This window comes from Leptonychotes weddellii, chromosome 10 (assembly GCF_054177405.1).
Source record: "Leptonychotes weddellii isolate Sample4059 chromosome 10, ASM5417740v2, whole genome shotgun sequence".
Taxonomy (NCBI): domain Eukaryota; kingdom Metazoa; phylum Chordata; class Mammalia; order Carnivora; family Phocidae; genus Leptonychotes; species Leptonychotes weddellii.
Genome location: NC_138378.1, coordinates 21,565,391 through 21,578,087, shown reverse-complemented (window position 1 = coordinate 21,578,087; position 12,697 = coordinate 21,565,391). Strand labels below are relative to the sequence as shown.

The window sequence follows — 12,697 nt, the reverse complement described above, 5'->3', positions numbered from 1 at the left end:
ATTGGCTAACCACAGAAAACAGAAACGTCTGTTGAAGGTAGTCATGAAATCTAACGTGGTTGCCAGATTCTCTTTTTCTCTCCTGTGCAGATTTTTCTTCTCCACTCTTACATTTCCCTAAGAACTAGATAATAAAATCTGCTGAAGATTAAAAAAAAAAATGCAAAGCAATGATGAACTTCCCCTTCCAAAGTCTTCTTTTCACTTGGCTTGACATAATTTTATTTCTTTATTTCTTAAAGAAACTGTCTTGAAATATAGATTGCTCTGGATTTATGAACACTGAGCTTAAAAGCAAATTAACCCATATGCAAGGGGCGCCTGGGTGGCTCAGTTGTTCGTTGAGTGTCTGCCTTCAGCTCGGGTCGTGATCCCAGGGTCCTGGGATCAAGCCCCATGTCAGGCTCCCTGCTCGGCAGGGAGTCTGCTTCTCCCTCTCCAACTCCCCCTGCTTGTGTTCCCTCTCTCTGTCAGATAAATAAATAAAATCTTAAAAAAAAAATTAACCCATATGCAGGAAAGGAGCAAGGGAGTCTGACTCTGAGGTCACCCCCACCATGTCTGGGGGAAGCAACTGTTCAGTCCTAAAGGGGTTGTCTTACATAAGTATAGAAAGTTAACATGGCTTCTTGTAGCTGGAAATTACTACCTCCTACCATTATCCCCCTTTACTTACACTTAGAGACACACACACACACACACACACACACACACTGGTGAGGAGTAAGAATGTGTTCTAGACTCCCTCATTGTAGCGAAGAATGCATTTTCTCATAGAAACATTTTAAATAATGGTTAAATGGCTAGATATAGCTCTTCTATTCATCCGTTTGACATATTCTTTCTGAAGGGACTATTTCACATCTTCCCCTGTCCTCCAACTTTCCTACCCACTTCTCACTTTCATCTGACAACCTCATTTCTTACTTCACTGAGAAAAGAAGCAATTAAATGAGAACCACCTTATTTTCCCACTACCCCATTGACCAACTTCCTGTATCTATACCTATATTCTCTATCTCCTGTTAACAATGGATGAGTTTCCTTTCTTCTTATCTGAAGTCAAATTCTCCCTTTGTGAACTGTAGCCCATTTCTTCTTGCCTCCCCAAAGACACTGCTCATTCAGTTATCCTCTTTCTCACATCTTCAACTTCTCTATCCACAGGATTATTCCCATCAGCAAATGCAGTCTCATTTTTTTGCTATTTTATTCTTTTATCTTATTAAGTTTTAAGAGATTTTACATGTTCTTTTTTTAAAACTTTTTATTTAAATTCAATTTAGCTAACCTATAGTGCATTATTAGTTTTGGGGGTATAATTTAGTGATTCATGAGTTGCATATATGCAGTGCTCATTAATTACATCAAGTGCTCTCCTTAATGCCCATTATCCAGTTACCCAATCTCCCCACCCACCACCCCTCCAGCAACCTTCAGTTTGTTTCCTACTTTTAAGAGTCCCTTATGGCTTGCTTCCCTCTCTGTTTTTATCTTATTTTATTTTTCTTTCTTTCTGTTTTTTAAGTAGGCTCTACGCCCGACGTGGGGCTTAAACTCATAGCCCTGAGATAAGAGTTGCATGCTCTACTGACTGAGCCAGCCAGGCGCCCCCACATGTTTTTTTTTCATTGAAGTATAATTGACACACAGTGTTATATTAGTTTCAGGTGTACAACATAGTGATTCAACAAGTTTATACATTACGTTATGCTCCCCCCAAGTGTGGCTATCATCTGTCACCATACAATGCTATTACAATACCAGTGACTATATTCCCAATGCTGTACCTTTTATTTCCTTTTATTCCCTAAATGAAAGCCTGTATCTCCCTCTCCCCTTCACCCATTTTGCCCATCTCCCCATCCCCTTCCACTCTGGTAACCATCAATTTGTTCTCTGTATTTATGGGTCTGTTTCTGCTTTTTGTTTGCTTATTCACTTGTTTTATTTGTTTGTTTGTTTTAAGTAGGCTACACACCCACCATGGAGCCCAATGCAGGGCTTGAACCCACAACCTGAGATCAAGAGTCAGACACTTAACCAACCGAGCAACCTAGGCACCCCCTGCTTTGTTTTTTTAGATTCCACACATAAGTGAAATCGTATGGTAATTGTCTTTCTCTGACTTACTTCACTTAGCACAATGCCCTCTAGGTCCATCCATATTGTTGCTTCAAATGCCAAGATCTCATTCTTTTTTATGGCTGAAGAATATTCTACTGTGTGTGGGGGGGAGGGTGGATGTGGGTGTGCACACATGCATTCATCTATCACTGGACACTTGGGTTGCTTCCATATTGTGGCTATTGTAAACAATGCTGTGATAAATACAGAACAGATTTTCATATTTAAAATGTCTTTACACGGACGCCTGAGTGGCTCAGTCGGTTAAGCATCTGCCTTCAGCTCAGGTCATGATCCCAGGGTCCTGGGATCGAGTCCTGCATCGAGCTCCTTGCTCAGCAGGGAGCCTGCATCTCCCTCTGCCTGCTGCACTCTCTCTCTCTGACAAATAAATAAGTGAAATCTTAAAAAATAAAAATAAAACGTCTTTACAGGACACCTAGGTGACTCAGTTGGTTGGGCATCTGCCTTCAGTTCAGGTCATTGATCTCCAGTCCTGGGATTGAGCCCTGCTCGGTGGAGAGTCTGAATATACCCTCATTCCCAAATGTTTATCAATTTTACTGTTCATCCAAAATAAATGCTTCTCCCTCTCCCTCTGCCCCTCCCCCTACCACTCCTATGTGCTCTCTCAAATAAATAATATCTTTTAAAAAAAACAAGAAAAAATAAAATGTCTTTACTATACATCTGCCTTTAGCTACTATACCATTTCCCTGCCCTCCTTTAGAGCCAAACTCCTCATAAAGGTTGTCTATTCTCTGTCTTTTCAAGAAAGAGAAAGTCTAAGATGTAAGCCACAGGGTCTTTTATAACCTAATCTAGGAAGTCTCCATTTTCTCAGCATAGTAAAAACAAAATCCACTTGTTACTGTGGGCCACCAGGGCTGGTGAAGGATCTCAAAATGGCTGAGCAAAAACTTGCTCTAACAGGCATTTAGGGGCACCAGGGCTGGCTCAGTTGGCAGAGCCTGCAACTCTTGATCTCAGGGTTGTGAGTTCAAGCCCCACGTTGGAAGCAGAGATTACTTAAAATCTTAAATAAATAAATAAAATAAAATAAAGGCATTTACCAAGTAGTCCTTTGGGAGATCATACCCTGAGATCAAAAGGCCACTGCTGACTCCCTAAAGTCCTGGAATTGAGACCCTTACCACCAAGCTAGCTACTCTACCTAAGAATCCACCTGCTATCAATTGGACTTAACACAAGGCCAGTGTGGTAAAGGCTGGCTTGGCAAATGACTTTGAGAAGTTTAATGCCCTGAAGGTTCCTGTGCCAGGATGCTGAAGAAAAAAGAAGATGTGAAAAGTTGTGCTGAGTTTTTGTCTCTCGCCAGGACTAAGGAATACAAGAGAGCTGGAGAAGATGAAGAACATAATTCCATTTGATCAAATGACCACTGAGGACTTGAATGCAGTCTTCCTAGAAACCAAATTAGACAAGAAGTATCCCAACTGGCCTCACCAGCCAACTGAGATTTTATATACTTGAGTCTGGGAGGAAGCTCTCGGCCTCATAAATTCTAGACATTAAAAATAATTATACTGGGGCGCCTGGGTGGCTCAGTCGTTAAGCATCTGCCTTCAGCTCAGGTCGTGATCCCAGAGTCCTGGGATCAAGCCCCACATCGGGCTCCCTGCTCAGCAGGAAGCCTGCTTCTCCCTCTCCCGCTCTCCCTGCTTGTGTTCCCTCTCTGTGTCTCTCTCTGTCAAATAAATAAATAAATAAAATCTTAAAAAAATAATAATAATTATACTAAAAACAGATAGATAGATGATAGACAGTAGATAGATAATCTGAACTCTTAACCATGTCTGTAAAAAGTGCTACATAATCTGACTCCTAACTTCTCACAACTTGTCTTTAATATTTTCCTATTTGCTCATTCTGCCTTAGCAACACTAATGCAGAATTGATCCAACTCACAAATGCCAACCACATTCCCAAATCAGGGCCATCATATCCGGCTTGCTAGCTTCATTTAAATTGACTATTCAAATTTCACTTCCTTGGAGTGCCTTCCTGGAACACACCATCTAAAATACTGACACATACATGACCATCACTCTTTATCCCTTTACCCAGCTTTATTTTTCTACATGTATTTGCTTATCATTTAACTGAAATCCCACTTTTTCTTAACTTTAGCTTTATGGAAGTAGAATTAGTATAAAACAAACTTCACATATTTAAAGTACACAATTTGATAAGTTTTGACCTATGTATATACCCATGAAACCATCAACCAAGATACTGAATATATCCCCATTCCCAAATGTTTATCAATTTTACTGTTCATCCAAAAGAACCAACTGTGACGTGCTCGCTTCGGCAGCACATATACAAAAGAACCAACTGTGTTTCAGTGTTTTTCACTATTGTTTTTGCATTTTCTGTTTGTTCCCACTCAGATCTTATTTCTTTTATTCTGTTTACTTTGAAGTAAATTTCTTCTTTTTCTAGTTTCGTAAGGTAGAAACAGGGGTCATCAATTTGAGACTTTTCTTCTTTTCCAATATAGGCATTTAGCACTATGTATTTCCCCCAATCACTGCTTAGTAATATCCCACATATTTTGATAGGTTGTGTTTTCATTTTCTTTCAGTTCAATATACTTCCTAATTTCCCTTCTGATTTCTTCTTTGATCCATGGGTTATTAAGGAGCATGTTAGTTAGTTTCCAAATATTTGGGGATTTTCCAGACATCTTTCTGGTATTAATTTTTTTATTTAATTCCATTGTGGTCAGAGAATATACTTTGTATCACTTCAATCCTTCTAAATTTATTGGGCCTTGTTTTATGACCCAGAATATGGTCTCTCTTACAGATGTACACTTGAAAAGATTATGTATTTTGCTGTTGGATAGAATGTTCTATAAATAAATATCAATGAGGTCAAGTTGGTTGACATCCTATTCAAGGCTTCTACATCCTTGTTGATTTTCTGTCTGCCTGTCGTGTCAATCCTTGAGAGAGGGATATTGAAATCTGACTATAATTGTGGATTTGTCTACTTCTCCTTGTAGTTCTGTCATTCTTTATGTATTCTGAAACTCTGTTATCGGGTGCATAAACATTAGCACTGTTATGTTCTCTTGATGAATTGGCCCCTTTATCATTATGAAATAACCGTCTTTACCCCGGTAATATTCTTTGTTTTGAAATCTGTTTCCTTTTTACTAACTTAGTGTTTGTTGCTCTCAGAAATAAGTACCATGAGACCAAGGACTATGTCTTGTTTTGTATCCCTAGCACCTAGCAGGGTAGCTGGCATTTGGTATGTACTTAACAAATCTTTATTAAAAGAGAGAAGGAAGGGAGGGAGTGGAATTCATATGTGGATATAGAGCTAGGCACTAGAAATACTTAATGAAAAGGTACCAGTACTTGTTCTGAGGAATATATAATAAGTAAAACAAGTACAGAGGCAATTTCAAGAGTACGATATGAGCCGTTAAAAGTATAAGCACAAGATGCTTTGAAAGATGTTCAGGAAGAACATCTAACTGGTCTAATGTAATGAGGAATGGCTTCTAGAAGGAGGTAAAATCTAAATTAATATTTAAATAGCATAGCCAGGGGCTTTAATGACTGTGGCTCAGCTGTTAAGCGTCTGCCTTCCGCTCAGGTCATGAGCCCACGGTCCTGGGATCGAGCCCTACATCGGGCTCCCTGCTCTGCGGGAAGCCTGCTTCTCCCTCTCCCACTCCCTCCGCTTGTGTTCCTTCTCTTGCTGTGTTTCTGTCAAATAAATAAATAAAATCTTTAATAAATAAATAAATAAATAGCATAGCATAGCATAGCATAGCATAGCCAACCACAAAAAGAGGGGAAAAACAGCCCTCCATAAAGAGACAACAAAATGAGCAAAAACACATAGGTAAGAGAGAATATAGAGTTGGAGCATAATGAAAGTATGTGAGAACTCTCTCAGAACTCTCTCTTCCTGTTCTGTCTAGAAAACATACTGCCCAAGGACTATTGCACACTGAGCCCTCATGGCTAGTGGGCTATGCTTTTATATGCCCACACACATCTGTTCCCAATAACTGATTTGTGTGCTTATTAAGAGTCTTAAAATATCTCTGTTCCTGATTGCAGTTCTTATTATTGTGGTTCAATCAGATAGTAATACAAAACTAATGAAATATGAATGCAAAAGCCAATTGTTATCTCCATGAGAACCAAGCTGAATGCTTTAAAAAAAACTAGATAGAAAAAGAAAGAAAGAAAGAAAGGAAGGAAGAAAGAAAGAAGAAAGAAAAAATTGTTCTCAAAGTAGGTATGAGGGAGACAACTGTAAAAATGAGGGGTTAAGAATTCAAATAGAAGACTTCTACTTTAAAATGATATAACAAACAATAATGGGGAGGGGAGAGTGGGAAGAAATGTGGTTCATGTAAGCAGGGCCCACACAGTTTTGTATGCCCCCTAGGGTGTTTGGGTTTTACCCTGAGTTCAGTGGTGAGCAAAGGTACTAAGCAGGACACTAACAATATCAGACTCACATTGCAGAAAGATGACTCTGGCTGCAGAATAAAGAGTAAAGGAGCAAGACTGATGGAGAAACACTTGTCAGGAAGCTGTTGCAGGAACCCAAGCAAGAGATGATAGTGACCTAAGAAGGATTTTACTATTTTAAGAACTAATATTACGGGTTAAACAGGCTTCTGTGGGCTTTCTAAGAAACCAGCATTGCTGACATAGTTTTCATGGGAAAGCATGTTCCAAAGAACCAATTACATGACAATTAACATACAACTTATTTGTGGACTGGGAACTGTTTATAATTTATTTGCCAATAAAAATGGTAACTTCCACAGAAGTCTCATCTGCTTCCCCAAATTACAATCTTAATCTGGATCATTTCCACTGCAATTGTGAAACCTCCTTCTTATGCAGAGGACATCTAAAAAAGGTCTGTTTCTAAACATGATTTTTGAAAATAGATCTTTTCAAATGTTTGTACAAAACAGAGGTTAGGCTTTGGTATTTGTGACTATAAACTACTCTTAGTACTCAGAAAAAAAAAACAAGAACACTTACTTCATGAAATACTGCTCCAGAATACGGAGACACTCCCAAGTCCAACAGTGAGAGGCCTTCAACCACTGAAAAGTAAGACATCCAAGTTCACTCTTACTTCAGAGACATGTGCAGATGGCCAGAGACCAAAGCATTAGATACTCTCAAAAACAAGAAGGGCCTCACAGTTTGTCCAACCCCCTTTACCTCATTCCCAGCAAGTGGCTTTAAATCTTGATTTGAATACTTCAGATGATGCAGAACTTTTTTTCCATACAGAGCATCCCTTTCCACTGTGGGGCAGCTCTCAGGAAAAAGTTTTATGTTAGACTATGAGCTTTCTCTGATTTCCTTGTGATTTCCACCCACTCTAAAAAGTGTTTCCTTTAGGGTGCCTGGGTGGCTCAGTTGGTTAAGCAACGGCCTTCAGCTCAGGTCATGATCCTGGAGTCCTGGGATCGAGTCCCACATCAGGCTCCCTGCTCAGCAGGGAGTCTGCTTTTCCCTCTGACCCTAACCCCTCTCATGTGCTCTCTCTGTCTCATTCTTTCTCTCTCAAATAAATAAAATCTTTAAAAAAAATAAAATAAAATAAAAAATGTTTCCTTTATATATATTTTGCCCCATTCCCCAAAATAATATGACAACAAATCAGAAGCTGGTGAGAAATGCTGTCCCTAGTGTAGGGAAATGGGCAGTCACTTTCATGTGTTGTTTGAGTGGCATGTGTATTAACTTTTCTACAGGGAAATACGTACTTTTTAAGTATGTGCCTTCTGACACTTCCAGCAGGAGCCTGCTTTTCTATGTGATTGTTCTTACAGCAATTTATCCTAGGGAAATAACTCTATGTTCATTATGGTGCTAGGAGTACTAAAAAAATAATCCCAATGTCCATTAATATTTACCTAAATGATTTATGATATGTATATGTGTATGTATAGATACATAGACAGAAACACTTTATAGTTAAAAATCATACTGTGGTATAAATAATTGAATAAATAAATAAATAAGTGGAAGAGAAAAGAAAGCTCTTCTTCACAGAGATCTGTAAGTACCAAATGTAGAAGAAAAGATGGAAACAGAAAATCACCACTTGGCAGAGCCCACAGTAATAGTGGTGAAAGACAAGACTGTCAAGGGATACTAAAATCAGAGAATAAAAATATGATGAGAAACCATATTTGCAAGGAGAAAAATAATTTTATGTGGACAAACTTGGCACTCACTACCTTAATCGTGTGACCAAAGTTAACATCACCCAGCAATATGTTGAACAGTTCACATTATTAACATCAAGTACCTCCTGAAATGATTCACTGAGATGAAGACAGAAACACTTCTGTGGTCCTCATGCCAAAAATGTAGTATCCTTGCCAAAAAAGCATAACTTCAATCTAATCATGAGAAAACACTAGGCAAACCCAAATCAAGAGACAAAATAACAGGCCAGTGCTCTTTAAAAATATTAAGGGGCGCCTGGGTGGCTCAGTCGGTTGAGAGTCTGACTCTTGATTTTGGCTCAGGTTATGATCTCAGGGTCGTGGGACGGAGCTCCAAGCCGGCTCTGTGCTCAGTGGGAAGTCTGCTTGAGATTCTCTGTCCCTCCTCCCCCTCCCCGCTCATGCAGGTGTGTGTATATGTGTGTGTGTGTGTGTGTGCGCGCACACTCGCATGCGCACACTCTCTGGAAGGAAGGAGGAAGGAAGAAAGAAAGAAAAAAAATAAAAATATTAAGTCTGAGGAAGTGTCCCAGATGGGAAGAGACTAAGGATACATAATAACTGAATGCAATGTGGGACTGTGGACTGAATCATGGACCATAAAAAGGACATTAGTGGTACAACTGATAAAATTCTAATAACAGATTAGTTATTAGTATTGTATGAATGTTAATCTTCTGGTTTAGATCAGTGTACTATGTTATGTAGGATGTTAACATTAGAAGAAGCTAAGGGAAGGGTAAACAGGAATTCTTTGTACTAATTTTGCAACTTTTTGAAAATCTAAAACTATCTCAAAATTAAGAGTTAAAATTAAAAAGTATATTACAGATATCCATTTACGGAAAGAAAGATGTCCATGAAATACTCTTAAATGAAAAGCAGGACATAACACAGCATGTCAATATGATCGAATTTTATTTTCAATATTTATAAGCCTTAATCCATTTAATTGAGAGAAAATGAATATGTATTCAATGAGAAATGCCTCAAAATAAACATAAAACTTAGACATTAAATAAAATAAATAAAAATTTTAAAATACAGCAACCATCTGGGACACCTGGGTGGTTGTCATTCGCTTAAGCATCTGCCTTCAGCTCAGGTCATGATCCCAGGGTCCTGGGACCCTGAGTTCCTTGCTCAGTAGGGAGCCTGCTTCTCCCTCTCCCTCTGCCTGCCACTTCCCCTGCTTGTGCTCTTTCTCTCTGACAAATAAATAAAATCTTTAAAAAAAAAAAAAATACAGCAACCATCCCTGTTGATAAGATTACAGAAGATGTTTGGTTTCTTTTACCTTTTCTTCATTTTCTGAATCATTAGCAATGAGCATTATTTCATAATTATTAGAAAGAAATAGGAAAATTAATTTTAAAAGAAACTGAGAGAAGGATAAGAAAAAATATAAAATGGACACACAAAAACCTATAAAATGTATGAGCTTATATATGCCCAAAATAACTCAGAAGTACACATAAGAAACTGATATGCATAAGAACCTGGTCCCTCCAGGGAACACAACTAGGTGGTTCTAGGAAAGCAGTGTGGAAAGGTGCCTTTTAACCATATAGCCTTTTGCACCTTTGATTTTTGAAACCTGTGATTGAATTACCTATTCAAAGGTAAATAAAACAAAATCAAAGTTACAAAGCCTCTTCCAAAAAAACTATATATTTATAATGAGTGGGCCTTAAATATGGCTTTAAACTTTATGGACCCACCCTAGAAGGAAACTTAATCAGTTACACAGTTCATCCGGGCTGTAAAATAAAACAAACCCCATTGCTCAAGACAGTTATAACTGGTCCTTATACTAGGACCAAAAAGAAACTTCCCTCTAGGAGCCCCATAAAGAGGTTGCTATGTAACACAACTATTCAACCCTTCACTAACAGCTTTACTGGAGACCCAAGGACATGATTCATCAGGCCACTTCACAAGGTAAGTCCCACCTAAGCCAATGGCATCCTACCACAGAGCAGTAAAAGCAACTCAACAGAGGACCACTAAGATGCTGTCCAGGGACATCACTCTCCACTGGTTTAATCCAGAGGGAGATTCTTCAGTATGTAGCTGGAAGGACAGATTGTACACTTTTCAGGCAATTGTCTAAAATGTAATTTCTCTCAGGTTTGCTTTTGCTGGATTGGATATTGTACACCTGTGAATTTGTTAATGTGTTCTCTGGCAAGTACTTGGAATGTGGCTCTGCTATCTTGGTGATTAAATATGACCTCATATTACTTAATAGATAATTGATCTGAGGGAAGAGTCAACCTCATGTAAAAACATTAAAAAAAAAAAACCCACTGCCATTTATTACCACCATCTATAACATTAAAAACTGTAAAAGAGCATAAACTCAAAATATTTTCACTTGAATACACTGATCTTTATGATAAACTTTTTACAATGTCCTTATTTTGGTGCACATGATTGAAAACTCTGGCATGGTCTACAGTACATTTGGAAACATCTGACTTATAGAGTAACAAAACCCTCTAGAATATAAAAGTGAATCTACTCCGGGGTGCCTGGGTAGCTCAGATGGTTAAGTGTCTGCCTTCGGCTCAGGTCATGATCCCAGGGTCCTGAGATTGAGCCCCACATCGGGCTCCTGGCTCAGCGGGAAGCCTGCTTCTCCCTCTCCCTCTGCCTCTCCCCCTGCTCCTCCTCTCTCTCTCTCTCCCTCTGTATCTCTGTGTCTCAAATGAATAAATAAAATCTTTATAAAAAATGCTTTAAAAAAAAAGTGAATCTACTCCACGTATAAAAGACCAATAATATTTTGCTAGGAACATTTTAAAATAGGTTTCATAAAATACCTGTTTGGGGGAAAAACCAAAATATTCAATTAAAAAAAAAAAAACAACAACACAAAGAACACACAGCTTTAAGCCATTCTTCTTCCTAGAGTACCCCCCAAAATAACAGCTGTGAAAAGTATACCAGAGAAATTGAGTAAAATTTCTACTTCATGGGATTCTTATCCAAAAACTAATATTTCATAGTTGACCATAAAAACTAATTATTGCCAACTATTCTAAAATATAAGGTTTTTTTTTTATAAAGTGTCTCAACTTTTTAAGATTTTATTTTTAAGCAATCTCTACACCCAACATGGGGCTTAAACTTACAATCCCAAGACCAAGAGTCTCATGCTCTACTGACTGCGCCAGCCAGGCGCCCCAATAAAGTGTCTCAACTCTTTTTTTTTTTTTAAAGATTTTATTTATTTATTTGAGAGAGAGAGAATGAGAGAGAGCACATGAGAGGGGGGAGGGTCAGAGGGAGAAGCAGACTCCCTGCCGAGCAGGGAGCCCGATGCAGAACTCGATCCCGGGACTCCAGGATCATGACCTGAGCCGAAGGCAGTCGCTCAACCAACTGAGCCACCCAGGCGCCCTCTTTTTTTTTTTTTTAAGATTTTATTTATTTATTTGAGAGAGAGAATGAGATAGAGAGAGCATGAGAGGGGGGAGGGTCAGAGGAAGAAGCAGACTCCCTGCCGAGCAGGGAGCCCAATGCGGGACTCGATCCAGGGACTCCAGGATCATGACCTGAGCCGAAGGCAGTCGCTCAACCAACTGAGCCACCCAGGCGCCCAAAGTGTCTCAACTCTTAACTGATAAATCCCATGAAGCAAAAATTCTTAGTTACCTTGATATACTTTTCCTATAGGTGATCATAAATGCATATCATCTAGCATAAGACAAACATTGTCTCTGAGCTTCCCATCTCAAGAAGGACATGCATTCAGCTTGTTCAAAAGAAGTGGTATCCTTATATTTCTAGTCCAGAAGGTCCAAGATACAGTATCATTCCCATAGCAATGAACACACTTAGCATCCAGATCTTGCTTTCTAAATAACATTCTCCAATAAAAGAAACCAGGGCTCCTTGGAGAAGTGGTTGATTCCAGAGCTGGACAATGGAAAATATAAGCTAAGACTAAAGAAAGCATCTTGTGGTTGCAGAGAGTGTCCCAATGGCCAAAGATGGAACAATTTGAGCATCAAAATAAAGATAATGTAGTTTATAATCCAGAGAATAAATACCTATGAATCCATACAGATATAAAATAAATGACTGAATAAATAAGAAGGGACAACTCTTCCTTACAGAAGAATTCCAATGAAGAAGGAATGAGGGGAAAAAGAAAAGTCACCATTAGAACACCACAGTAATGACTGGTGCAGGCAGATCAACCCGTAAGTGCAAAAAGTAGTGGGCAAAAACTTAAAGAGAAACAAGATATTTACAGAGCCCCTACATATAGCCCCAAATATTTATGGATTAAAAAGGGAAAATAAC

General features: G+C 38.7%; 1 protein-coding gene across 3 annotated transcripts in view; it reads right to left on the bottom strand.

The window, feature by feature from the left end:
- The window catches only part of PIGU (phosphatidylinositol glycan anchor biosynthesis class U), an 86,833-nt gene that overhangs the window by 67,517 nt on the left and 6,619 nt on the right, over positions 1-12,697 (bottom strand). For all 3 annotated transcript variants that reach the window (XM_081832955.1, XM_081832956.1, XM_081832957.1), the window contains exon 2: positions 7,179-7,243. In XM_081832955.1, coding sequence (XP_081689081.1) covers positions 7,179-7,243 — 65 coding nt within the window. The remainder of the gene's footprint in view (positions 1-7,178; positions 7,244-12,697) is intronic.